A 26,135-nucleotide genomic window follows, 5' to 3' on the forward strand; every position below is an offset into this window, starting at 1 on the left:
CTCCCTACTGCCAGTACCTGGGATGCTGCTAGAAGCCTTTCCCTGGCAACTGGAGCACACTCAGCCCACACACCAGGCAGGCTGGAAATGCTGGCAAGTGAGCACCCCGGGCACAGACTTAATGGATAAATACTTCAATTTCCTTGCCCGGGAGTGGGACAACAGAGGCAGGCTCTATGCAGTCTCCCAGAAGTCCCCGGCAGGGCTGGACACCAGCTGCCCACAGCTATAACTGCTCCTTCACATCCCCTCTGTTGGTTCCTTTCCCTTTCTTGCCTCCCGTCCCCACGCCTATAAAAGTGCTTCCAGAAGTTGCCTCCCAAATAAACTACTTGAATTCAAATCTTTGTTTCAGATTCCGCTTCTGGAGGAATCCAACATAAACAACCCCAACCAAAGACACCAAACCCAGCCAATGATTGAGATCTCTTCTAGTTCTGTTTTATACACATTTCTAGAGCACAAGCTATGTGACAGGATATATTGGGTACTGTCCTTGTCCCTAGAAGGGAAATCACACAGATGACTGAACTAGACAAATATTCAGAGCAGTAGAAAGAAGGAGGTGGTTGGGAGGTGGTTGTCAGGGAGGGCTGTACAGTGGAGGTGACATCTGAGGTTTTGAAGGATGAATAGGAGTTCTCCGGGTAGACAAGAGGAAGATGGTGAGAGCAGAGTTAAAAACCCAGAGGTGTAAAAAGGCACAAGATGTCCAGGATACCACTAGTCGTTGAGTATCTCCCATGTTGCTAGAGAATAAAGTATATTTTTTTGGATCAGGCAAAGGGTTTGTAGGGAGAATGAGGAGAGAATTAGAATAGCAAGAGATGTGACTGAATAGACAGGCAGAATCTTGTCTGTACTGCTAAAGGTGGTTAGATAGTATCTTGAAAAGATCGGAGGATTTTAAGAAATTGTGGGTTATCTTTTTCTGATGGCCTAAGTATCAAATGCTCATTATAGACAGGTTGGCAGATAAAGAGAAGTATAAAGAAGAAAATAAAATTACCTTAAATCCAGGATTAATGAAATCACTCGGTGTGTTGTCTCTCGCTGGGGGGGAGACAGAAGAGGGGGCAGAAGCGAGAGGTGATCAGACTCGAGTTTTAGAAGGAGCTCTGGCAGCTGGTGAACCTCGGGCGGCTGGAAAGATACGGGACGTGAGGTGGTCAGCTGGGAGGCTGTGGCAGTGAGGAGACGGGGATGTTGCGGTGGGCGGCGGGGGAGCCTGGGGCTTCCCGGGCTGTTCAGAGGTGGGAGACTCGGAACCAGCTGGGTGGGGCATGGGGTAAAAGCAGAGGAGGGAAACGTGATCATTAGAGACATTCTGAGGATCTCGAGCCACCAATCGGTGGAGCGGACAGAGGTGGGGAGCCAGGAGACCTGGGATCTCATTTCAACTTTGTCAGTTCCAATCTGTGGGTCCTTGGGCAGGTCCCTTGAGTCCTCAGAGCCACAGTTCCCTGATCTGAAAAATGGCAAGATGATTTCATTCCTGCTTTCCTCCCGGGCTTATCAAGATAACCCCTGGGTCAAAGGAGATTGACAACCTTGATGGATGGGAACCTGTGGCTCCAGGCTCTCCTGAAACTGGCTCAATCCTTCCCCTGACCTTCTTCTGCCTCTCCTCATCAGCCCCCAGAAGGTCAGGGCAGACTCACCACTCACTAATTTTCCCTTCCTCTGTACATCCTTCACAGAGGATATTTGTCATGCTGGTCCCTCTGGCAAAAATGCCCTCAACACCCCATGCACCACCACGAATGCATTCCGTTTCCATAGTCATTGGTGCCTTAGTATGTCCCAGGTGTTAGGAACACAGTGGTGTATAGGACAGTCAAGGTGCCTGCCTTCATGGAGCTCATATGCTACCCAAGAGGAGACCTATAATAAACAAATAAATACATGTGTATACTGATGTAATGCAGGGAGTAAAACAGGGTGATGTGTTAGAGAGTGGGGGTGTATTTTAGATTTGAGTGGTCAGGAAGGGACTACTGAACTATTATCTGAACAATTCAGGCAGAGGAACCAGCAAGTGTCAAGGTCCTGTGGTGGGTTTGAGCTTGGACTATTTAAAGAACAGAAAGGTCAGCCTGCCTGGGTTTGTCAAAATTCCTGCCCATCCCCCTTATGTGTTGTCACCTCTGTGACGCCTTCTTGGATTACCGCCCCCCCCCCTTACTTGCTGATTCAGCTCCAACCAATTTCCATACCCCTGTAGTTACAACCAATCCTGACCACACTGGGTTGTGATGGACTCTTTACACACTGGACTGTTAGCTCTTTGATGGCAGGGGCTATCTCCATGGCTCCTGGAGCCAGCCCTGTTCCGGCACACAGCAGGTGATCATTTGATGAATGAAGAAATTAACCAGGCAAGTGAATGAATGCGTGAATACCAGGTCCAAATGGCTCACTCCTTTATTTGTTTAAATGTTGCCTTCTCAAATTCCCTGAGGAACTGCCTCCCCTTCTCCCCCTCCTAACCCCTTACCAGGCTCACTTTTCCCTTTGCACATATCACCTCCCCACACACCATACAATGTGCTTATTTATTATGTTTCTTGTTTTCCCACCAGGCAGAATGTAAAGTGTACCCTGTCAGGGATTTTTGAATAAGTTGTGCGGGACTGTCTCCCAAGAGCCTAGAACAGTGACTGGCACATCGCAGGCATATGTAGGAGCAGATGAGGAAGAGGTAAATGAACGGGGGGTGGATAAATGAATAAAGTTCTCAGGCTCATGGAACAGGAGTCACACCTGCAAATCTGTGTAACAAACAGAGGAGGTCAGGGCGGGGGTATGACCTTTGAACTGTGAGCCAGCCAACAGGCCACCAGCAGGTTTGCAAACCTAGGTAGGCACTGAGCAGAACATCCCCACTTTGTTGACGGAGAAAACTCCGCAGGGTAGTTTAAGTGGCCTGCTGCGGATGACAGAGCTGGAACTGACTCGGGTCATTTGCTCTCCGTGGTCTTTTCCTGGGCCCCTCTCAGACGCGACTCTGACCCCAGTTCTGGGCGTCTCGCTCTTTTCCCGTGGTGGGAAGTCAGAGCCCGGTGCCCCCCGGGAGCTGCGTCTGGCGCGCCTGTGCGTACTGGCAACGGAGCGGGCGCCCGGTCCCCGAGTCGCCCCCCGAGCCCGCGCCGCGCCCCCGCCCCTGCCCAGCCCCGGCCGCGCTGTCAGTCCCCATTAGCGCTAACAGGCTCCAGACGGAGCGGGCCCGGCGCGGGCTTAATGCAATCGGCGCGTTACCTGGGGCGCAGGNCTGCGCTCCTCGGGCCGCGCCCGAGCGCCACGCGGCGGAGCCCAGCCCCGGCCCGCGCCGCACAGCCTGCCGCGGCCAGGCGGGGCACCTGGGATCGCGGCGCTGCCGGACACGTGAGTGCGCCCTGCGCGCCTCCTGGCCGAGGTGTGCCGGGGAGGCCCTGGCTGCGAGCGCAGAGAGAGAGTGGCAGCGAGTTTGAAGTGCAGAAGGGTGAGTGTCCGGGGAGGCTCCCGGGGCTGCTGGAGACGGCACCGATCCGAGCTGGGGGGCAGGGGGCAGGAAACGGCACTGGCAGGGTCCCCGCCCCTGGGAAATCTCAGCTTCTGCGTGTCCCAGCCCCGCCATCTGGGGGCGAGAGGGAGCGGGCGAATGAGGGACGTGCTGCGGGGTCCCAGGCCGGACCCACGGGGCGGACAGGGGCGGTCTCCACCTCTCAGTTCCGTCTCAGTTCCACGCGCCACTACCACTGTTTCCAATTTTTTTTTTTTTTCCAACAGACGCGCTCGCGTTTGGGGAAACCCCGCGTCCGCCCAGGGCGCGCTGGCCGCTGTGTCTCCGCGCTCCGGGGAGGTCTCTGGAGGCGCAAGCAGGGCGGGATGGCCTAGTGACCGCATCTTTCCCTTTCATCCGCGCAGAGCCTCGGAGTGCTCCCAGTACCGCTGACGTTCCCCTCGCCAACCGCACCCATGCTTCTGGCGCGGATGAAGCCGCAGGTGCAGCCCGAGAACAGCGGGGCGGACCAGGGGCCCGAGCAGCCCGTGCAAGGGCGCAAAGCCGCGGAGCTGTTGGTGGTGAAAGAGCGCAACGGCGTCCAGTGTCTCCTGGCGTCCCGCGCAGGGGACGAGCAGCCCCGGGAGACCTGGGGCAAGAAGATCGACTTCCTGCTGTCGGTGATAGGCTTCGCCGTGGACCTGGCCAACGTGTGGCGCTTCCCCTACCTCTGCTACAAGAACGGTGGTGGTGAGACCCCTGATGGGCTGGGGGTTTGGACTTGCGAGGCTACCTGTCCCGCAGCAGTGGCGGGGATAGGGGCTGGGACGGAGATGCTAGGATGCGCGCGGTAGAAGAGGAAGCGTGTGAGTGAGTCTGGAACGCAGGAAGGGTCTGGACAGGGCTCATGGAAAAAGGAGTGGAGCCCCCGGTGGAAAAGGGAAGTGGAGGCTTGCCCCTGGACAGTGATAAGTGCATGGGTGGAAGGACAGAATCTGGGGCCCTAAGTTGGGTGAGAAACACTGATCTTTTGATGGTTCGCAGGAAGAGAGGTGGAGATTTGGAGAGCTCTGGAAGGGGTCCCAGAAGGGCACAGGAAGTGACAACCAGGCACATGGGAACCCTAACTCCAGCACTCTGAGCCTTGGGCCAGAGACCTCTGGGCCACAAAGGGAGAGAGGATGTGGGTTCCCTGAAGGCACTTGGGGGGCCCTGCACTCTTGGAGACAAAGACTCTGAAACAGAGACACACAGAGAGAAGCTAGTGTCAGAGGGAACACCTCTCTCAGGATGGGGGTTGTGTTGCTGGTGGCGCCTGAGTGCACAGCCTCGATAGGATTGCGTCATTAGGTACCAAGAACTCACCTGATCTTGGAGGCAGGAGGCCTGGGATGAAGCCTTTACCTCCTGGGGTCCTGGCCACAATGTAGGGTGGAGTGAGAGAGGGGCCTGGAGAAAACTCCAGTGGAAGCAGCCGGGGTCTCTTCCCTATCCCGAGCCGGGTGACAGATGACCTACCTGCCTGGGACGTGAGTCTAGAGACCAACTACAGCAGATCCCTGGAAGAAGGGGCCTAGGGGGTGAGACACAAGGTCCTAAGACTCTAGCCCCTTCTTGAGGGCCTTTGCTTCTGGGCGCCCAAACCACCCCAGTCCTGCGCCCCTTGCTGGAATGAGTTCAGGGGTGCCTGCCGAAAGCCTGGGAAAATGATGGGGAGGAAGAAGTTGGCAAAGGGGAGCCCGGCTCTGGAAACTTCTCTCTATCCACAAGGTCATCCTGCCTGGCAGGGCTCTAGCTCATGACTGCAGGTGGTCAGAGGCAGGCAGCGCGAGGGCTTGGAACCGGGTAAAGGGAAGGCTCGCAACGGGTTCTGTAGGGTCTGGGACCTAGCTCTCTGCTTCAGCCTTTGCTCTGGACACTCGCTCTGGCTGAGAAATGGGAAGCACGATCCAGAGGTGACACTCCTCCGTGGTTGGCTGCCGCAGCCTCTCAAGTATCTGGTCGGCTTTAAGAATTCTGGCCTTTTGGACCCAGGGAGGGAGGAAAGCAGATTGCATGTATTTTTAGCAGGTGGGGAGATGATGAATGAAAGACAGACCGAGACCCTAAGATGCACCGTCTGGCCTGTCCTCAGTGGCCGTCCGAGGCTGCATGTCCCAAGACAGCAGGAGGACCCCTCATGAACCAGCAACAGTCCCCGGGTTCCTCTCGGTGTGAGGCACAGTGCTAGGCTCCGCGGGGGCCCCCTATGTATATTCATCACCACGTCTGCCTGACAGGAGCTTTAGTCACCTAAAGCGTCACGCCACTGCACGCCATTGTCACTGTCGTAGGTGTTGGTTGAAACTAAAAGCACCCCAGATGGCCAGTTGGACATGTCGGCTAGACGGATATTCTGGAGCTCCCACTGTGCGCTCCCGAGGCCATTGCCACCAACTGTGAGCACTTGCTGTATGCTCGGTGATACACCAGGTGTGAGGCGGGGGACAAACACAGCCAATTTGTCACAGGTTCTAATTTTTAGGCAAACTGGGCAGGAAGCTCCCTGTCGTTGGTCTGCAAACTCTGCATATAGCCCAGCCGTGTTGTTTGGTCTTTTATCTCTTTGTGTATCGGTCACCCAAACAGACGGGGGCATAGACTGTGGCTTTTTCCTGACTGTATTTCGAATGCTCAAAATAAGGTCCAGATCCTAGAAAGGTGGTAGAAGGTACCCAACAGACTTCTATTGAATGAGTAAATGAATGGAATGATCCACGCCTTAATGCCTACCCAGAGACAGCGGGAACCCCGGCAGGAACTGACCAAGAAAGGGAGCTCGCGCTGGTGGGCTGGGGCCAGCAGGCTAGGGGTCAGGGGCCTTGGCCATGGAGTCCTGGGTTCCAACTTCTGCCAGTGGGACTTTGGTCTCTCCTGCCTCAATGTCCTCATCTGTCAAATGGAAAGAATGGTTTTCACCTTTCAGAGGGTGAGGATGGGATAATGTGGTATAAGGCTCATGGAGAGCCACGCAGGGAGTATGGCCCCTAGTAAAGGCAGCTGCCGCTCTTCCTCAACCCCATTTTGATGATGTGGGAAATGGATGGGAGAGGTGACAAGCGTTCTAAAGGCCTGAAGAGGGGCTGATTGAGAAAGATGGGGACGTGGACTGTCCTCGGAGCTCAGCCCCTCGGGATGGGAGGTGCATGGATAAGCCTTGAGACAGTAGGAGGCATGCTCGTTGCTCGAGAATGCATGTGGGATCATCTCAGAGACGAGGAGTGTGGGCTGGCGGGAGGGCAAGCCAGCAGAGATAAGGGCGGAGAGGCAAGTCAGGGCCCGGTCCTGGAGATCTTGAATGCCAGGCTAAGGGGTGGGGAAGTTGTACCAGTGAAATTTCCATTACTGGCCACCATGTCCGTGGTTGACCCAGGGGAGCCATGCAGCCTCCCCCTCCATTGCCGACTCGAAGGCAGCTCCTTTTCTGAGCTACCCCTTAACCCTCCAGGGGAGCTCAGCTGGCCCCTTTGGAACTTCATCTCTGCTGAGCCCTCCTGGCTGCTCTTTGGGGATCAGTCCTTCACCATAATTCTAAAGTCAGCCCCTGAGATGTGCAAGCAGGTTGGCAGGTGGGTGTCCTGTAATGGTGGAAGCAGCCCGAAGACCCGAGTTTGAATCCCAGCTCCATTTCTCTGGGCATGGCCCTGCCCCTCTCCTAGCCCAAGTTCCCTGTGACAGCTGGAGATGAGCTTCGATGACCCCCATGAGCTCTCCTTCTCCAGTGACCTGGCTCAGAGCTGCACCCAAGCCAGGACTCGGCCGCCTTGTTGTGTACTAGCCCGTGTGAGCTTCTGCTGCCAGTTTGCACATAGTAACCTCCAAGTCTGGCTGTGCCCGCTGGCTCAGACCGGAGCATGTTGTGAAATGATACAGATACCAATAGTTTAGGCCCCCGGCTAATACTTTCTGAATAAATTCCTGGGAACGATCCCCCTGTCTGAACATCTTCCCAGAGGCCAGCTGCTGGGAGGCACACGTGCGGGAGGCTATGGACGGGGAAAGCCAGTCTTGGAAATTCCAGAACCTTCTCAAACAGAGAGACAGTGCCAGGATGTGGGGGCTATTTTCAGGATGCTAGAATCTCCCCTGCACCTGTCGTCTTGGGCCTGGCCTGTGCTGGTCCCCAGGGAGGCGTGGGCCGATCGCCTGGCTCTCCATGTCGGCCTGCCCGGCCCCAGGAAAGGGGTCTCGGCGATGGCTGCTTCTGTTTGAGATGAGTCCTGTGCTGTCAGACAAATGGTCTCCAGGTTCAGGCAGACCCAGGTTTGAATCTGAGCTTGACATTTCCTGGCAATGGAGCCCTGAACTCATCCTCTCTGGGCCGCAGTTTCCTTGTGCAGGGAAGGAGAAAGCATCTACCTTCCGGCAGGGTGATGATATCGGGGACATAAACAAAGCCTTCAACATAGTGTCTGGCACATAGAAGCAGCTCAGGAAATGGACCTGTTCCTATCGTTGTTATTGTTTGTTGATTTTCAACTATAGGCTAGACCCAGGAGTACGGTCGAGTCCTGAGTTTGGAGGGAGCAGAATTGATTCCAGGAGGAAATTAAGGAAGGGGAGTCAGGCCGGGCAGCAGGCACACCTGGGCCCAGGGAATCAAGAATCAAGAGCTGAGCTCTGCTCCGTGTTCTGGGAGTCTGACCTCCTCCCACGGCTCTTTGCTCACCTGGATGATGGGGATTAATATTCCTGCACGGGGGCCCATGAGATGTGGTTCTGGTCCCGAAGAGGGTTCTTCTCCATTCCCTAGTATGCTGAGGGTCTCAGGTATCCATAGCCCGTGGGGCGGGAACCCCCTTGGCCAACATGTTTGGGCTTCCGGAGGCTGGATGTGAAGTGATGGCTGGTACAGAGGTCAGAGGCTTGCAAACTCGGTGTTCTCCCACCCGACCTGGCTGTAGGAGGCCGTCTTTGCCCTGAGCTTGCCAAACCCGACGGGGCCCTCCACTGACGAGTTTGCAGGAATGAGGGGGGCTCAGCAGGACCTAGAGCTGCGTCCTTAATCTGGGGCCATTGGCATGATGTGGCTCGTTGCTCTGAGCTGGCCAGAAAGAGCTAACGAAGCCGTTTCCAGCAAGATGGGATTTCATGGGGCTAAATGTTTCACCCTTTCCTGTGGTCCCAGACCCAACTACCTAAGTAAGGATGAGTTCACAGTGCAAGGGGAGGAAGGCCCTGGGGCTTTCATTAGCTGCATCCTCCATGTGAGTCACTGCTGGGAGCCACTTACCGCACGAGAAAGCATTTCCAACATGCCCACCATATTCCAGGAACACGGAGATGAGCAAAAGCTCCCTTTAGGGAGCTCGTAGTCTCGGGTAGATAGCCTAAAAGTCAACGTCATCTTGGATCCTGTTATTGGAAGTCTTATATCCCGAATGAGGGAGATGAGGTTCCACTTATAATGGAGTTCTGAGCATCTGGAAGACCCTCTTTTTGGTTCATTGACAAGAGACCAGGACCGAGATGGGAAAGCAGCACCTTCAAGGAGCTCTAGGGAAACTCCAGCTTTCGTGAATAGAAAGCAGGTCACACCCCGCAAAGCTGCCATGAGGCGAAGTAGCCCCAACCCCCGTTTCCCTGAATTTCACCCCCAGTGCCCTCCTGAAAGGAGCCGGGGGGGGTTCATCTATCAGGAAGTGGGCATGTTTCCTCGCTGGGGGTGTTCCCTGGTCTCAGAGCCAACGTCAGCTCAGAGGTCAGCTGGGAGCACCTAGGCCGAATGTGTAGGTCACTTGTGGGGAGCTCCCTCCTGGAGCAGCGGGAGTGTCTGCAGCGGTGTGCACCCCAGCTCCCGGCTGATCTCGGTGAGAGGCAGGAGTCCAGGGCTACAAGACCCCACTTGGGCAGAAGTTAGGGGGATCCTGAGGCCAGTGGGCAGGGGCCCACGGTGGTCCTTGAGGTCCTTAAGGAGAAGATGAGTCTTGGGGAGGAGGAAACAGCCGTCATCTCATGGTTCTGATACCCTACCCTGGACAGAGTCCGTGCTGACAAACTCGAATGATCTGGGCTTGGTTTAGTATAAGAACTAGAGTGTTTCCCTAAAGGGATGGCCGCATGAAGCCAGGGGCTGAGCTGGTGAGGGCTCAGAGGGCGTTGCTATGGCCAACACCCAGTGCAGGAAGCATTGCTTTGGACAAGACCAATCTGGCTTGTTCCCCGTGGCTCTAAGGCCAGGCAGAAGGTGGAAAGGGGAGGCTGCCAATTGAGGGGGGGTGGGATTGAGGGAACGGGAAAAAGTCATGCTGGCCAGATGGAGAGGCTGGCCGCCAGGTTCCGCAAAGCCTCAGTGGACCGTGGGGACCTCAGAGCCTGGGATGGCCCCCCAGACTTGTCCTGAGTTGAGGTGAGGAGGCCGGGATTATGCCCTGACATCAATTGGTCATTGGGTATCAGCTACCTTGGGAAGGGGACGTGGCCTTGGGGGCGGTGGCTCTCTTCAACTGAGGCCGTTGCCAAGGGGCCTATGGCTGAGGGCTGAGCAGGACCAGCTGCAGGGGAGCAGGTCTCTCCCTCCCAAGGGGCTTCTGGGGAGCACGGTGGGAGCCCTTTCCGGTCGTGGAGCTGGCGGTGGCCTGGGGGAACCCTGACCCCGTTCCTGCCTGTGGTCTGCACCCTTGTTTGGCCACAGGGGAATGGCCAGCCTCCCTTGGGACGGGCACAGGAGGCCCCACGGGACCTGCGTGCGCTCCCCTGCGTGATGGCAGGACACGATTCCCATGGAGGGAGCACCTTGGACGTGCCAGGTACTTGCTTCTCCTCCATCATCGCCATTATCACAGCACACCGGTGGTGCGGAGACGGTCCTCCGTGCTTCCACACGGCCCCGTGCTCCAACACTACAGACCCCAGTGGGGTGTCGACCCGGAGAGAGCAGACCCCACGGGTTCAGGGCACTGAACTGCCCCGCAAGACTGCTCCCACTTCAGATGCCTGCCAAAGTCTCCAGCGGTCCGCTGCACTTCTGACCACCTGGCTGCAAATCAGGGGTTTCCGGAATCCCCTCGTCAGGTGCAGTCATCCGCTATGGCAGCTCCTAGAACTCAGGGAAGCACCGTCTTACATCTTGCAGCTTGTTATAAAGGGTGTGATGAAGGATACCGAGGAGCAGTCAGTTGGGCAGGTACGTGGGGCGAGGTCTGGGACAGTGCCGAGCCCAGGAGTTTCTGCCCTCGCCGAGGGCACCCTCCTGGCACGTGGATGTGTTCACCACCCCAGAAGTTTTCCGAGTTCTGTAGTTCAGAGACCTTTATGGAAGCTTCGTCACATGGGCATCATTGATATCAGCTTCATCTCCAGCCGCCCGTTCTTTCCCCGAGGTTGGAAGCTGGGGCCGAAAGTTCCAAATTTCTAATCAGCGTCTGGCTTTTCTGGGGACCACCCCCCCCCAGCAGCCCACCAAGAATTGTCTCATTAGAACAAAAGATCCTCCTATCACCCAGAAAATTTCAAGGGATGTAGGAGCTCTGGGTAAGACACTCCTATCACTCCCATTCAGAAAATTGTGTGGGTTTTTAAGAGCTCTGTGTCAGGAACCCAGAGCAGAGACCAAATATCTATGTATCACATTATGTCACAGCGGGTCTGCCCTGGGCCCTGTGCTTTAGGGAACCCCGTTCGGTCCTCCTTCCCTTCTCACCGAGGCCAGAGCCAAGAAAGCCTGCTCGCCCAGAGCACTGCCTCCCCGCCCACCACTCCAGGTACCCGGACCCTGGAATTCCCTGTGCAAACACCCCAACCCCCTTCTGGGTCTGCAGGGGCCTCCCAGCTCATGCCTTCTGTCGTGTGGGCTGTGCACAGGTGCGCAGGGCCCGGGACCCAGGGGACGCTGGGGACCCATTGTCTGCAGGGGTGTGGACAGAGAGCTTAGACATGTGGGCGCAAGACTCCACACGTGTGTGCAAAAGGTCCTGCATGTCGTTGGACAGGGCTGAGGTGGGGAAGAAGTGGGGTGCAGGCAAATGGGGCTCCCCCTATGTTATCACATTGCCCTGCAGAACTATAGGAGGGGAGGGCTCCAAAATTGAACCTTACAATAGAACCATCATGAAGGTCTAGTAGTTGAGGTAAGAAGAGAGAGCATGTTTGATTTAAGAGGTGTGGCCCGATGTGTCATGAAAGGCGTGGCCACGTGGGTGTAGACCCCTGCTCTTGCCCCCGAGCCCACCCGTGCACCTGACGGGGGCAGCACTGTCTCCTACAGAAATCTCACCCTCTCTTCCCCCCTTATGTCTACTATGCCTTTGGGGTGTTCGGGGAGGGGGCACAAGTCTGGCTAAGTCTTGGCCTTGACCAAGGTTTTCATGGCAATCTGGCGAAAGCCACAGGCAGTGACCATCTGTAGTTTTGTGGGTTTTCTCTTCTTGATATATCAGGGTGTGGCCAGAAGGCACGGTTTGAGGAATCCGGCCCCCAGCGGTCTGGGAAGCGGGTTCAGCTAGGTCTCAGGGGGCCCTCCTCTCCTTCCTGCAGCCCCTCCCTGATCACACTCTCTCCACCTCACCCGAAATCGCCACCAGGCCTGGGCCCTACCCCCTCTAGCTGAGCCCCCTGTAGACATTCGCTCCCCTTTCCCGAGCTCCCCCTCATGTGACCTCCTCATCTGCCTGGGTGGATCCCGCTCGGAACTTAGTGGCCACAGCGCTTCCCTTCCTGAGGACTTGGCGTTTGCACAGAAGATTCCAGAGCCCCTCTGTGGCCAGTAGTGTTTCCCTGTAGTGGTAGCGTGTCAAGCAGTGTGCACTGTGCACTGGGCTAGAGGTGATGCAACAGACGCCTTCCTTATAAATTCATCCGAGGCCATCTGTCAGAGTCCCTTTTACCATTGACGGTTCTTTCCCTCGTGTGTTTGTGGGTGTCAGTGTGCATAAGGATCGTGAGTGTGCACAGGTATGCATCTGTGTACAGGCATATGGGCTGAAGGCTCAGGAGGTATGCCCTGTAGGCGTTTCTCCAGGTCTGCACACCAGCACCTGCACACCCGGAGCATTCCAGAATCACGACAGGATTGTGGGCTGTGGCCCGAGGTTCTCTGCTCTCGGGCCCCGTGCGAGGCTGCTTACAGCTGGCAGTACGACACATGAAGATGTAGCAGGCCCATGGGAGTGTGGTGGTTATAGGCCTTGCAGGACAGTAACTTCTAGAAAACTTGCCACCCAGCCTCAGTTTCCCCAGGAGCTGCTGCAGGCCTATTTCTAAGAGAGGCCTCCTCAGCTGACCTCGGTCACCCCTGAAATCCCTTTCCAGCTCTTCAGTTCTGCCCCAGCTTCCTCCAGATCTTTCTGCAAGGGGGCTTGAGCCAACCAGCTGGTCAACGTCTTCTTTGAGAATAAGGCACTGGCCACAGGGCAGCTTTCTGGTTTTTAGCCACACTCAGCTGTTCCATCTTTCTGGAGTGTTCTTGGGCTGTTTCCTCCTGAAGTGGTGGCCGACCCACATCAAATGCATTCAGAGAAGAGCCTCGGGCTTGTGCAGACCCATCATCCCCCCTCCTCCTCTCCCTTGCTGGGACTCCCAGCCGAGCCCAAGAGGAGACGAATCTCAGCCTGCTCAACCTGCCTACCTGTTGGCAGGTGCCCCCCGGAGGGGTAAGAGTTGAGAAAACTGGCCCAGGTGAGACACTCGGTTAGCTGGCTGACGTTGCTCCTTACCTTTGCTGTAGAAAAGAATGTCATGTTGTCAGCAGCAAACCACAGGGCCAAGATCTGAGCCATGATTCCCGACTTTTTCCTTCCCCGCTGTCCCTTGGGCCACCGACCTGTCTTCAGACCTATTCAACATTCATTCAGATAGCTCTGTTTCCCCTCCTCTCTGGCTGTGGTCTCCCGAGGGCAGTAGCATGTGGCCACAGATGGAGTGGGGCTCAAAGAGATCAGGGTTTGAAGCCCAGCTGCATACTTCCTAGTCTGGACAAGCTACTTGGGCGAATTAGTGGTAATTATCTCTCAGGGACAGTTTTACATGAATAATTAGCGTGTGGCTTGGCATATAACGGGAGCTCACCAGTGTCACCACCACCACCTACCTCCGTGAGCATCACCGCCCCCACTGGGATTGCTGTCCCACCGTGGGCAGACATGGGTTCAGGTGCAAGATCAGCCCTCTCTGTGGGAGAGGGGCTGGGGTGGAGTTTGAAAGCAGGAAATGAGGAGCGGAAGGGAGATGTGGGCACTTGGGCATTGCAGAGAAGTCAGGCGTGGTCAGGCGTGGGGCAGGGAATGGGGTGTCGGACCAGGGTATGACCAACAGACTAGATGGCCGAGCTGGTTCCAGATCCCCAGGGTCAGAACACTCTCCCCTCTAAGACCCTGCTCAGACTCATGGCCTTCACTGAAGCCAGAATGTTCTGGAATCTGCACAATATGTTGGAATGGCTCTGGAGCTCGGGAGGCAGGCGGACCTAGGCCTGAACCCCAGATCCATCACTGACCGGCTGGGTGACCTTGGTCAACTCACTTGATTTCCCCAAGCCTCAGTTCCCTCCTCTGAAAAATGGGCCTATCAGGAGCTACCTCAGATTTTTCTGGGTAAGGTAGATGGGATCCCAGATGTCCAGCGCCCAGTGCCTACTTGATACATAGGAGGTACTCACTTTCTGGTAGTTTCTTTCCTATGCCACCATGTTGGTCCATCTCTTGCTACAACACTTCATGCTTTGTCCTTAAGAGCCCTGGGCTTCCTGAGGAGAAGCCCTGGGAAGAAAGTGGAGACTGACAGTCTCAGTTGCTGGGCGCGTTTGACCCGGGGTGCCATGTGACTTCGCCATCACCCCCTGTAAAATCGAGATGGTAATCATCTCTGCATCTTAGAGCTGGTGTGAAGATGGAATGAGACCTTGCCTGGAAAGTGCCTGGAACACGGCCCAGGACGTTCTCATACTCATGCTACCGTCAGGAAATATTTCCCAGTTTCTGCATTTTTCTGGAGTGGGTGGGCCAGACCGTGTTTGGTTTCCAAGGTTACGACATCTCGGCCAAAGGCCAGAGGCGGGGATGAGTGTGGATCTGGCCCAGCCACCTCCAGCTGCATCAGGAAAAGGAGCTGGCATTTTGCTTTGGTCCCGCTTGTAGCCGGGGCTGACATGGCACGTATCCCAGTGAGTCACCTCACGGTGTCAGAGCCCCGTAAGCTCCCCCGGGGCTGCCAGGCACACGGAGAATCATCTCTGAAACTCACCCATGTCTCATCCCACCGGGAACTCTCTCAGGGATGAGTCGCTGCCCCTTCCTTGCTAGGAGCCCCCTCTAGTTTCTGCGATGCTCTGGGTGGGCTCCTTCCTTGGTCAGATACCTGCTCCGGGGTTTGCTTCCCTTCAGCTGCCTGTAGCAGGGCGAGGGAGCCTGACACGTTGGAAGACCTGAGTACGCATCCTGCTTCTGTCACCTACCAGCAGTGCCAACAGGACTGAATCGACTCCCTTCTCTGCCCTCAGTTTCCTCCGGGGGAGGGGGGGGACACAGAGTGACCCTATCTGATTGTGTCTCTGGTTATGTCTCTTAGTGAAACTAATAAGCCAGTGAGATGGTGTTTGGGAAAGCGCCCGAGACCTGAAAATGAGACCGATAGAAGCAAAGTTAGAAACTCAATCATAGGTGACTTTGGGCACTGATCTCTATTTTCTGGCCTCTACAAGGAGGCTTTGGGGCAATTGGCATCTCCTAGGGCGACGGTTCATGCGAGAAAAGGTTCTGCAGGAATTTGGTGAACACCAGACCTCTAAGCATGCTCATGGCACAGCCTGTGTCTATGTATCGAAGGCCAGAAGAATCCTGCAAGAAACAAGTCCGTTCAGCTTGATGAAGCCAGCATTTACTGCCCTGACCATGGAACCCCATTAGCATGGCTGATGGCTAGTCTGGGTACCCCCACAATTATACAAGTGTGGCAGTTTGTGCGCGTGTCTCTGCGTCCCTCTGTTCGTCTACCACAAAGCCCCCCTCGGGAAGTGGCCGGGGAGCCGCTGGGTGAGGACCCCAAGGCTCCCCTGGATGTTGACCCAGGCGCTCAGAGGGGCAGGCTAAGGCTGGGCAGGGCTCCGGGGGTCACACGCTGCCTCTGTGTCCTCCAGGTGCCTTTCTGATCCCGTACACACTGTTCCTTATCATTGCCGGGATGCCTCTGTTCTACATGGAGCTGGCCCTGGGCCAGTACAACCGAGAAGGAGCAGCCACGGTGTGGAAGATCTGCCCGTTCTTCAAAGGTAAAGCATGGGTCTGGGGGTGTCAAAGTTGTCCGAAAGATTTCCTCCGTGCCCCTTGGAGGAAGTGCTCCGGAGGTGGGATCTGAGGTAGGCCAGCTGTCTGGGGTGGGGTGGGGGCAGGGTCAAGAGCATCCACGGTTCATAGTTACGGGGAGAGCATCTGGTGTGTGAGGAACAGCTTAGCCTATAAAGTCGAGACACCTGGGGACCAGTCCAGCTTCCACCGCTGAGTGACCAGAAGATGTCTGTTTCCCGTAAGGGAAATATTTACCTTAGTGTCAGAAGTACCCAGCACACACCACTCCTCTCTGCTCACGCTCCCATGGCAGAGACATGGTAAATTGCTCGGGGGCCTTTCCGGGCTCAGCTATAAACCTGTCTCACAGTCCTTAATCCAGCAGCCACCACTGACTGATCACAGCTGGGAGAGGTGATGAAGCCTGCTGGCATTTGGTACTTGGAGCACATCTGGAGAAAGTAGCCATAGTAACTGGCATTTCTTGGTCCCTCGGTACAAGGATGAGAAGGGCATGGAGTCAGAATTAGTGCCTCCCAAGCGCTGGTTAGTGACCTGGGCCCAGATAGCACTGAGGGCCACTATGATTCCTGGGTGCCTCTTCTCAGCTGGCACGTGTCTCCTGACCACCGTCTCCATACTCAGTCCTGTAGTAGACATAGGCCAGTACAAGAGGCTTATAAAACGTGTATTAGTGAGGATTGTTTAGTTTAATTTCCGGAAATCCCACTCAAAGTGTCTTTAATGTAAAAGAGAATTAATTAATTGGCTTATGATACAGTAAAGTCTAAGCTTCTTGCTAGCTTCAGGTACAGCTTGATCAAGGTGCTTGAATAAGATCACCTGGAATCTGTCTCCACCTCTCTCCATCTGAAGTCAGCGTTTGCATCCATCTCAGGCATATTCTTCTCAGGTGCCAGCAAAACTGGCCATCGGCAAGAACAAGATGACCTCCTACCAAGTTTAACAGTGACACAAGAAATCAAAAAACCTTCTATCATCCTTAAAGTTCCCCGAGAGGACTCTCATTGGTTTTACTTGAGTCATAAGCCCATCTGTCAACCAATCCTTATGGCTCTGGGCAAGCAGAACTCTGAGTGGCCAGGCCTGAGGCATGTGCCTATAGCTAGGTCAAGGGCATGAGGGATTAGCCTTACCCAAACCTCACATGCTAAGAATGCTTAAGGCTACCCCCTTCAAGCAATGCTGCACAGGAAAAAAAAAAAAAGTCTAGGCAAACACCTAGAACTAGCTAGCCCAAGAGGAGTTTCCAGTATATTCAAGAAGGCAGGATTGACACACGCACGAAGGAGATGTTGAAAGCAGGGCCCAGGGCTACTCAGGGAGTTTGCTTGGGGTTCCCCAGAAGCAGGGCCTGAGACAAGGATTGTGTAGGGAGTTATTTGGGGAGGTGATTCTAGGAAGGACTGTTAGGGCACAGAGAAGGGGAGTCAGCCAATAGAAGTGTGTCATCGAGCCGGCTCCACTATGGCTGGACCAGGGGCTCCTCCGCCTGGGAGACACTATTAGCCGGCCTCCCTGTTACTCCGCCCCGGGGTGAGGGACCCGGATGCTCCCTGTCCAGTGCCTCCAGCCACTCCAGTACTTACACTCTGGCTGCTTCCTGGGGGCCGGAAGGGCCCGGCGCTTCTCCCGGCCTGATGAGCGGCAGAGGAGCTGCAGGGGTGAGAGAGAGCGCTCAGGCGCAGGGCTGGGGGGTCCCCAGGGCAGATGGGTGGGGCTGCAGAGAAGGAGGGGCGGAGGGCTCGGGTGGTGCCATGGTCATGGTCGGAGCTGGCGCCCCAGGAGCCGTGACCGGCTGTGGGGCGGGGCCCGGGGAGGCCCCCGCCTGACCCCGCGCCGTCCCCCACGCAGGAGTGGGCTACGCCGTGATCCTCATCGCCATCTACGTCGGCTTCTATTACAACGTCATCATCGCCTGGTCCCTGTACTACCTCTTCTCCTCCTTCACCCTCAAACTGCCCTGGACTGACTGCGGCCATTCCTGGAACAGCCCCAACTGCACTGACCCCAAGCTCCTCAACAGCTCCGCGCTGGGCAACCACACCAAGTACTCCAAGTACAAGTTCACGCCCGCAGCAGAGTTCTATGAGTAAGTCATCAGCCGCGTGTCCTGCACCCACGGGCACGCCAGCCCCGGTGCTGGGCAGGCCCCGGGCCAAAGGCTAAGGAAAAACCCCAAGAGAGGAGGGGACACCCCAGCCACGGTTTGTAGGGTGCCCTGAGCCGCCAGCACCTGCTAGGAGCTGAGGATCTGGTTGTGGGCAGGGCAGCGGCGGACCCCGCGTTCCGGCACGGGGGAGTGGGGCTGGGGAGAAACACAGGAGTCCGCAGGTAGGGAAGCAAGAACGTTTTAGAGAGTCGGCGTGCCCTTTGGGAAATGAAACACAATTTCAGGAGTGTAGGCATTCTTAAGGAACTAAAACCAGGTATGCGGTAGAAAGGGATGCGGGTGGGGAGGAACATTAGCTCAGGTGGTCAGGGAGGGCTTCTCTGAGGAGGTGACATGAGAACAGATGAAGCCAGCAGAGGGGACACGTATAGGGGCTCAGCCAATGGAACTATAGCTTGGACCCGAGGGGAACTGATCCTGGAGCCGTCGCCTAGCCTGCCCCATGATGCTGTCTCTCTGGGGATTCCAGCAGGGCGAGGAGCTAGGGCTTGGGAGTGAAATTCGGGAGGCGGGAGCAGGCCAGCTACGTGGTGCAGCTTGGGGGGAATGTTTGGACCATGTTTGCGTGAGAGTCACTGGTGGTAGAAGACAGAACATCTTTTTTAAAAAGACATTTTTTATACTGACACCATTTTAGACACAGAAAAGTTATAAAAGTGACCTATAGAACTCATATACCCTCCACCCACTTGGCTCCTTTAGAACCAGAGTGCAGCGACTGAAATCAGAAAATTACCGTTCATATGCTGTTAACTAACTGGCTAAAGCCCTTTTATTTTATTTTTTTTTGATTCACCAGTTTTCCCACTCATGTCCTTTTCTGGCCCAGGATCCACTTCCCCTTAGTCTCCAATCTGTGAGAATTCTTTGGTCTTTCCTTGAGTGTCATGACCTTGACACTTGGGAGGAGTGCTGGTCAGATATTCTGTAAAGTAGCCCTCCGCATGGCTTCGTTTGCTGTTTTCTCCTGGTTAGGCTGAGCTTAGGCATTTTGGACAAGAATACCGTAGAGACAGTGCGTGTCCTTCCCGGTGTGCCGGATCAGGGAGTATGTGATGCCAGTCTCATTCTGGGAGGCATCGCGATCGCTTGGCTAAGACCGTAGCAGCCTGCTTCCTTCTGTGTGGAGAGAGCATTATTCCTGCGTCATTCACAAGTGTCTTCCACGGAGCCGCTGGCAGTTATCTGAATATCTTGTTTCTCACCATACTTGGACCCACAATTCTTGAGCGCCCTTCAATGACTCTTGCAAGCAAAGATGATCCTTACAGCATTTGTCTGATGGTGATTTTTCTATTCTCATCATTCCCCCTAGATTAATTGACTGGAATTCTTCTGTAAGAAAGAGGTGTCCCTTTCCCCCTATTTATTCATTCATTCAGTGACTCAATTCTTTTTTTGGAGCTAAAATTGACATGTAACATTATGTTTCAGGTGTACAGCGATTGGAAACATGTATTTATTGCAAAATGATGACCACAGTAAGTTCAGTTAACATCCATCGCTGCACGTAATTACAATTTTTTTTCCTTGTGATGAGAAATTTTTAAGATCTATTCTCTTAGCAACTTTCAAATACACAGGACAGTATTGTTAACTGGGGGACTGCGCTGTACGTGGCATCCCAGGACTTACTTATTTTATAGCTGGAACTTTGGATCTTTCGACCCCCCTCACCCTGTTTGCCCACCCCCAACCCTGCCTCTCGCAACTACCAATTCATCTTATCTAGGAGTTTGGATTTTTTTTTTTAAAGGTTTGGATTCCACATATAAGTGGGATCATATGGGGTTTGTCTTTCTCTGTCTGACTTATTTCACTTAGCATAATGCCGTCAAGGTCTGTCTGTGTTGTCACACATGGCAGGATTTCCTTCTTTTTTATGGCTGAATATTGTGTTTATATACCATGGTGTGTGTGTGTGTGTATCTGTCTGTCTGTCTCACTTTCTCTCCCTGCCCCCCCATAGGGACACACACACGCACACTCCATCATTTTTATACGTTCACGCATCCATGGATGTCTTGTTCCCGTGTCTTGGCTCTTATAAATAATGCCGCAGTGAACATAGATAGGGGTGTAGGTATCTTTTTGAATTAGTGTTTCCACTTCCTTCAGATAAATACCTACCAGTGGAATTGCTGGGTCATAGGGTAGTTCATTTTTAACTTAAAAAAAAAGATTTTATTTATTTATTTGACAGAGAGAGAGAGCGAGCACATGAGCAGGGGAGGGGCAGAGGGAGAGGGAGAAGCAGGCTCCCTGCCGAATGGGAAGCCCCACGCAGGGATTCGATCCCAGGACCCTGGGATCAGGACCTGAGCCGAAGGCAGACGCTTAACCGACTGAGCCACCCGGGAGCCCCTGTTTTTAACTTTTCGAGGAGTCTCTCTCCATACTGTTTCCCGCAGCAGCTGCGCCTGTTTGCGTCCCCACCCACAGCACACGAGGGGACCCTTTCCTCCCTGCTCCCCAGTGCTTGTTAGGTCTTGTTTTTTGATGGCGGCCATTCTAACAGGTATGAGGCTCTGACAGCTCGTGGTGGTTTTGGTCTGCATCATTCATTCATTTATGTCTGTACGGGCTCGTGGAGGGTTATTTTATTCTGTGGTTTTAATCCAGAACCGTCGACATTTATTTTGTGGTTCCGTTGAATCCTGTCATCCTCTAGTCTATCCTTTTGTGTCCTGAGGTGGGTGATGGTCAACTTGTCTTCAGCCACCTAGTGGAAAATGTTTGCACGGCGGGCCCTTGAGAATGGAGCAGGGACTGTCTTTCTTCCTGGGGTGTGGGACGTGGAAATGCCACTGGGACCTCACTCTCGAGGAGCACGTGGTCTGGAGGAGGGTGTGGCAAACTGTTCTATAAAAGCCCAGATGGCAAATATTTGGGGCTTTGAGGGCCTTCTATGTCTCTTGCCTATTCTTCTTTGTTTCCTTTTATCCTTTCAAAAGATAAAAACCATTCTTAGCTCACAGGCCACAGCCTGGATTTGGCTTGGGGGCCGCGGTTTGCTGACTCCTAGTCTAGACAGGTTGTCTGTCTGTCCAGTTCAGTGAAGCAGCCACATGTGGCCAGTGGAGCCATGGACACGTGACCAGTGTGACCGAAGAATTACATTTTTAAATGTGATTTAATTTCCATCAATATACTTCTAAAGAGCTGCGTGGGGCTGGTGGCTACCACCTCAGACAGTTGAGATCCAGAGGATGAGGAAACACAGATTCATAAAAGACAGAACGCTAGGACCAGCCTCTGTCAGTCCGACGGATTCTCAACCCCAAGGACCTGGGAGTGAGTCCCGATTATCTGGAGATCGGAGTTCCCTTAGGCCAGTTTCCACCCTTGCCATCTCAGGCCAGTGGGGCCAAGGAGATACGGTTTGGTAAAAAGTGGCCTCTGGAAAGTCTGCTGCTTCTTGGGGCTCAGGGGAATTAGGGGCTCAAGACCCAGAACCGACCCACCATGAGCCCTCGCGGCGAATTTGCTAAGGGTCCCCTCCCTGCATGCCCACCTCCCTCCCTCTGTGTTTCCTGTGGATTTCCAGCAGGCACGTGCAGAACTATATAGGTTTCGGAATTTGCGGGGAGAGGGTCCGTCATTGTCATCAGATTCGAACCACGTCTGCAGGGCCCCAAGGACGGCAGCATTGCGGTTACTTACATGGAACATCTGTTCCCACAGCAGCGTCCTTCCCATCTCCCTCACTGTCCCGTGAACAGCTCATCGCTTACCATGCACATCCAGCTTCCTCCTGACTTCCCTGTAGGCATGACTTCAATGGAAGCCTCACACCCACCCCGCGAGGTTTCTGTGACTCTTCCCCTCAGTGCGCACACGAAGGGGCTGTCAACGTTAGCTTCATTTGCAGATGAGACCGGGAAGTGCTGGCCCACGGCCCCCACGGCCACTGCCCTGTGGAGTCCAGATTCGGGCCCTGGACAGCCCGCAGCCCAGGCCTCCGGGAGTGAGCACCTGCTTCCACTTTGCCCCTAGGAGCCCCCCTCTCCTCACCCTAGCCCCTGCCTTGCCCGGCAGTGAAATCCAGAGCCTGTCGTCATCCTAGCCGCTGGCTTGTGCTGCGTTCTCGCCATTATAAATGGTCATTATTACTCGGAAACGTTGTCACAGTCCCAACTCACGTTTGTCTGGCTTAGATTATGTCCCCGTCGTTGCGCGCCATGGCTTTTCATCCTGACCACTGTGGTCTAGAATCATAGAATCATTCTTGTATGTGTGAGGGAAGAGGCCCACGCAGGAAATGACTTGTCCAGGGTCAGGCAGTTTAGAGGTGACATCCGAAGTGGGTTTGAACGCAGGCAGTCTGGGAGGAAAGGCCAAGCTCCCAGCCCAGTGGAGTGATTCAGAGCCACGCAGAGAGCGTTAAAACACACAGATGCCTGGACCCTACACCCAGAGGCCCTGATTTCATGGGTCTGGGTGCAGCCTGGGCATGGGGACTCTTATGTGCAGCCCCTCTGGAGACTCTGATATCATAGCCACTCTGCTTTCCTGTCTCAGCCAGAGCGAGATTCTTCCTGGTTCAGACTGACGTCCCAACAGTGTCCTGTGGTGGGAAATCGAGGACCTCCTTCGCCCTTCTGAGGAGCGGGCCTCAGAAAATCCCAGAACCTTCGGGGAGCTTGCGGGTGGAGGTCTTAGGCCTCCGTAGCTTATGAATGTGGTTTGGACCAGGAGATAGCAGGAGCTGCTCATACAGGCCCTTGGCTCCTCGTGCTCCCCTTCACCAGCTCGTGCTAAAGGAAAAGACATGATTTTTCTTTTTGCTCTTGGCAACCCTTGTCTTTGTAAATTAAAATGGAAACCGGTAGTGTCGGTCGTCTCTAGTCTAGCCATGATTTGGTTCCTCTGCTGGTGTCGAAATAGCCAGCAGGTCTGCCCCAGCAGAGACCCCCGCCCAGCAGGAGAGAGAGGCCAGTTGGATTTTAAGACCCAGAGTACTTCAGCTATGGCCCTGAACTTGGTCCAGGCTCAGCTGTGACCAGAACGTGGTGGGGGAAGATGACATCTTCTGCGAGCAGGGCCTGGGAACTGGGGGCCTTTGGTGGGGAAGCAGCATCCGGGACTTCTCACAGCAGCTCTGTGCTTTGTAGGGTCCGCCCCGGCCCCAGCCCCTGCAAGCTTCCCAGCCCACGCACCAGGCACCACGCATCTCTTCACACCAAACCCCACTTAGTTTGCCGAGATGGTGGTGGTGGCAATGACGCGTATCTCACAGATAAGAAGATGGTAGGTCAGGTTTTTAGGGAAGGGGCAGAGCCTGGATCTCTGCACCCCAGGCTCTCCTGTCTCCTTCCCCCATCCATTCGGGACCCGTGTGCGGGAGTCTCCGTGGGTGGACAGAAGCCCTTCTATGCACCTCTTTCTCACCTTGAGCTGGCTTTTGTGTGCTTCGAAGTCAAAGTCAGGAGCTGCTACTGGGTTTTTTTTTAATGCCACATGGCCCTTTTAGCTCAGGGTTTCTGCTTTAGAAGAGCCGCCCCATCTCAGCCTGGGGAGGCGGCAAGTAGGACTCCCAGTGCCAACCCTGAGGGGCCAGGTCCTTTTTTCTCTTTCCCCAGAGCCTGCTGGCCGATTTTGTTGCCATCTTATGCTCATTTAGGAGGATGGATTGAAAACGTCATCCAGGGGAACAAAACCCCTCTCTCCCCAGGCCCCGGGCCTGCAGCCAAGCAGCCAGCGGCGAAAAAGAAAGTCCGATGCGCTGTAACTTTATCTGTAAAAGGGCACCCTTGGCGACACGCTCGGGAGACAGAAAACATCTACCCCCTGCCTGTCCCCGGTGGGGCAGAGAAGTCCCCCTCCACCCCTGTGCTAACCCTCTGGGCTCATATGTCAAGGAAGAAACTGAGCCTGTTTGGCCCGCAGACTTCGGAAAGCCTGGACCATACACTTCACGATGATTCATTTTCGTTAAACTGCTGGAAAAGTACAACAAGCCCGAGTTACTCGTGCTCACCCCCAAGGCTTGGGCCTGCTGGGGAGAGGCTGGGTTCACATTTCTTTTCCTGGGAATCAGCTCAGGAGTCTGGCCTTTTCACTGGCCAAATATCTAGGCAAGCCCCGAAAACCTGAACGTGGACTTCGCATGCACGTGGGGGCCTATCGACCCTCTGGCTGGACACTGGCGTCGTTTTAGCAAGTTTCAGGCCAAGTACAGTGGGTCCGGTGCCTTTTATCGTCATTTTAATAACCAAATGGGCCAAATGGTTAGCGACACCATTCAACCCTTGGCCCATAAAACAATGAAGAAGCAGAATTAAGCCAGATGGGTTCAGCCCCTGATTCTGGCTCTCTACCTTTTTGGATAGGCCCACCCTCTCTTCTTCTTCTCCTCCTTCCCCTCCTCCTCCCTCTCCTCCTCCCTCTCCTCCTCCCTCTCCTCCTCTTCCTCCTCCCCTTCCTCCTCATCCCCCTCTCCCTTCTCCTCCTGCTCTTCCTTCCCCCTCCCCCTCCCCCTGCTCCTCCTCCCTCCCCTTCCTCCTCCCCTTCCTCCTCTCCCTCCTCCTACCCCACCAATCTCTCTTTCTCTCAGGGCATAGGAGAGGAGCCTAATTCAGGGCATCATTTTGAGTTGACACTAGCCAGGCAGACAAATTGGGCCAGGAAGTGTGTTCTAGATGGAAAGGAACAGAAAGTTCCAAGGCCCCAAGCAACAAGAGCTTCAGATGACAGAGAAATGATAGTGGCTGGCCATGGCCAGGAGCCCCAGGCAGGGTGTGGTGAGACAGGGGATGCAGTGGGCAGGGGACAGTTAGGAAAGGCCTCAGGTTCTGGAAGGCTTATGTTTTTATGCTTTGGACCAGGATTTCATCACCTCCACATTTTTAGCATTACAGGCTAGGAAATTCTCTGTTGGGGCAGGGCTGTCCTGTGCATTTGGGATGTTTAGTGACATCTCTGGCCTCTGCCCACGAGACAGGAGCAGCACCTCCGTGCACTCCAGATGAGACAACCCAGACATTGCCGGACATCCCTGGGGAGGCGGGGCTAAAGTGCCCCGGTGAGAACCACTGTTGGAGGTGATAAGGAGCCTTAGGGGTGGGAGAGCGACAGATTAGAAGGACTAGTCAGACGGATGGTTCTACAGCAGCCCAGACTAGAGTTGAGGGGCCACGGAGAGACTGGGTAGTGGAGAGGCGGGAGACTTCTGTACCAGTCCAGGGGGAAGAGAATGTGGGTCTGGCCTGGGACGCGGCCATGGTACCAGACCAGGAGGCAGGATGAAGAGGGCCAACACCGAAGCTGATTGCATGGGGCAGCTGACGCAGGGTGGGGAGTTTCAAGCCACAACATCTGGCCTGGGGGCCGCAGGGATGGGGGCCGGCCGGGAAGGGGGTACATGGGCTTTGTGGGCCGCACTTGCTCACCTGCAGACACATATGCCCATCCACAACCCGCTCTGCCCCTCTCTCCCTCTGCCTCACCTGTGCACCTCCTCTCAGCTCACCTGCTCCCCCACACCTGGCAGAGAAAGTACCAGCCACCGCCCCCCACCCCAGGGGGGAGCCTGAGGTCTGACTCCCTGGAGCTAACTCCCTCGGTCATTTTGGGGGCACTCCTTAGCTCCTTTGCTGCTCCTTGAAAGCTGGGACTGGCTCATGACAGTTACGATTACCATTTGTGGAGCATATCCTGAGTTCTAGGCACTGTCTCACGTTCCGTGGTTTGTTCCTCACGAGAAGCATTTTCCTGAGAAGGGAAAGAAAAGAGCTCAAGATGGGGAACGTTGGCACCAGTTCCTTTGCCCGCCCCCCAAGCCCTCAGGAGCTCCTTGTGCTGGAGCCGGGACCTGCTTGTCCACAGCCGGGTCCCCAGCACCCAGCACTGCCGGCTTCACCGCAGACGTGCAGAATAAGTTTGCACAATCAGAGGAAGGCTTCAGGCCACCTGTCGCCGGCGTCAGGACCAGGGTGGGAGCCCAGGTCTGTCTGACCCCCGTTCTGGGCCACGGTCTTCTATGGGCCTTCAGTTCTTGCAAATAATAGACATCGATTTGGAATGGGTGAATAAACGACCCCATTAGTTCACGCACGGGGGCAGTGGTGTCGCCTCAGATGCAATCGCCTGGCCAAGGATAAGCGAACCAAGTTTCCAGACTCGGGCTGCAGGTTCCCCACAAGCGCGGCATCTTCCGGGGTCTAAGGCGCTGCTCCCAGCGAGTGTGGCCATCGGCCTCTGG

At 55.0% G+C, this 26,135-nt stretch overlaps 1 protein-coding gene across 2 annotated transcripts in view; it reads left to right on the top strand.

The window, feature by feature from the left end:
- Positions 1–3,324: 3,324 nt before the first annotated feature.
- Positions 3,325–26,135, top strand: part of SLC6A2 (solute carrier family 6 member 2) — a 46,398-nt gene continuing 23,587 nt past the window's right edge. Inside the window, exons 1-4 of one of the 2 annotated variants that reach the window (XM_034638961.1) lie at positions 3,325–3,481; positions 3,907–4,231; positions 15,591–15,722; positions 17,614–17,851. In XM_034638961.1, coding sequence (XP_034494852.1) covers positions 3,958–4,231; positions 15,591–15,722; positions 17,614–17,851 — 644 coding nt within the window. In that variant the 5' untranslated portion in view covers positions 3,325–3,481; positions 3,907–3,957. Of the gene's footprint in view, positions 3,482–3,657; positions 4,232–15,590; positions 15,723–17,613; positions 17,852–26,135 lie in introns of those variants that run through there. The other variant, XM_034638962.1, reaches the window with a different exon arrangement.

Source organism: Ailuropoda melanoleuca, chromosome 12, assembly GCF_002007445.2.
Source record: "Ailuropoda melanoleuca isolate Jingjing chromosome 12, ASM200744v2, whole genome shotgun sequence".
In the NCBI taxonomy this organism is placed as follows: Eukaryota; Metazoa; Chordata; class Mammalia; order Carnivora; family Ursidae; genus Ailuropoda; species Ailuropoda melanoleuca.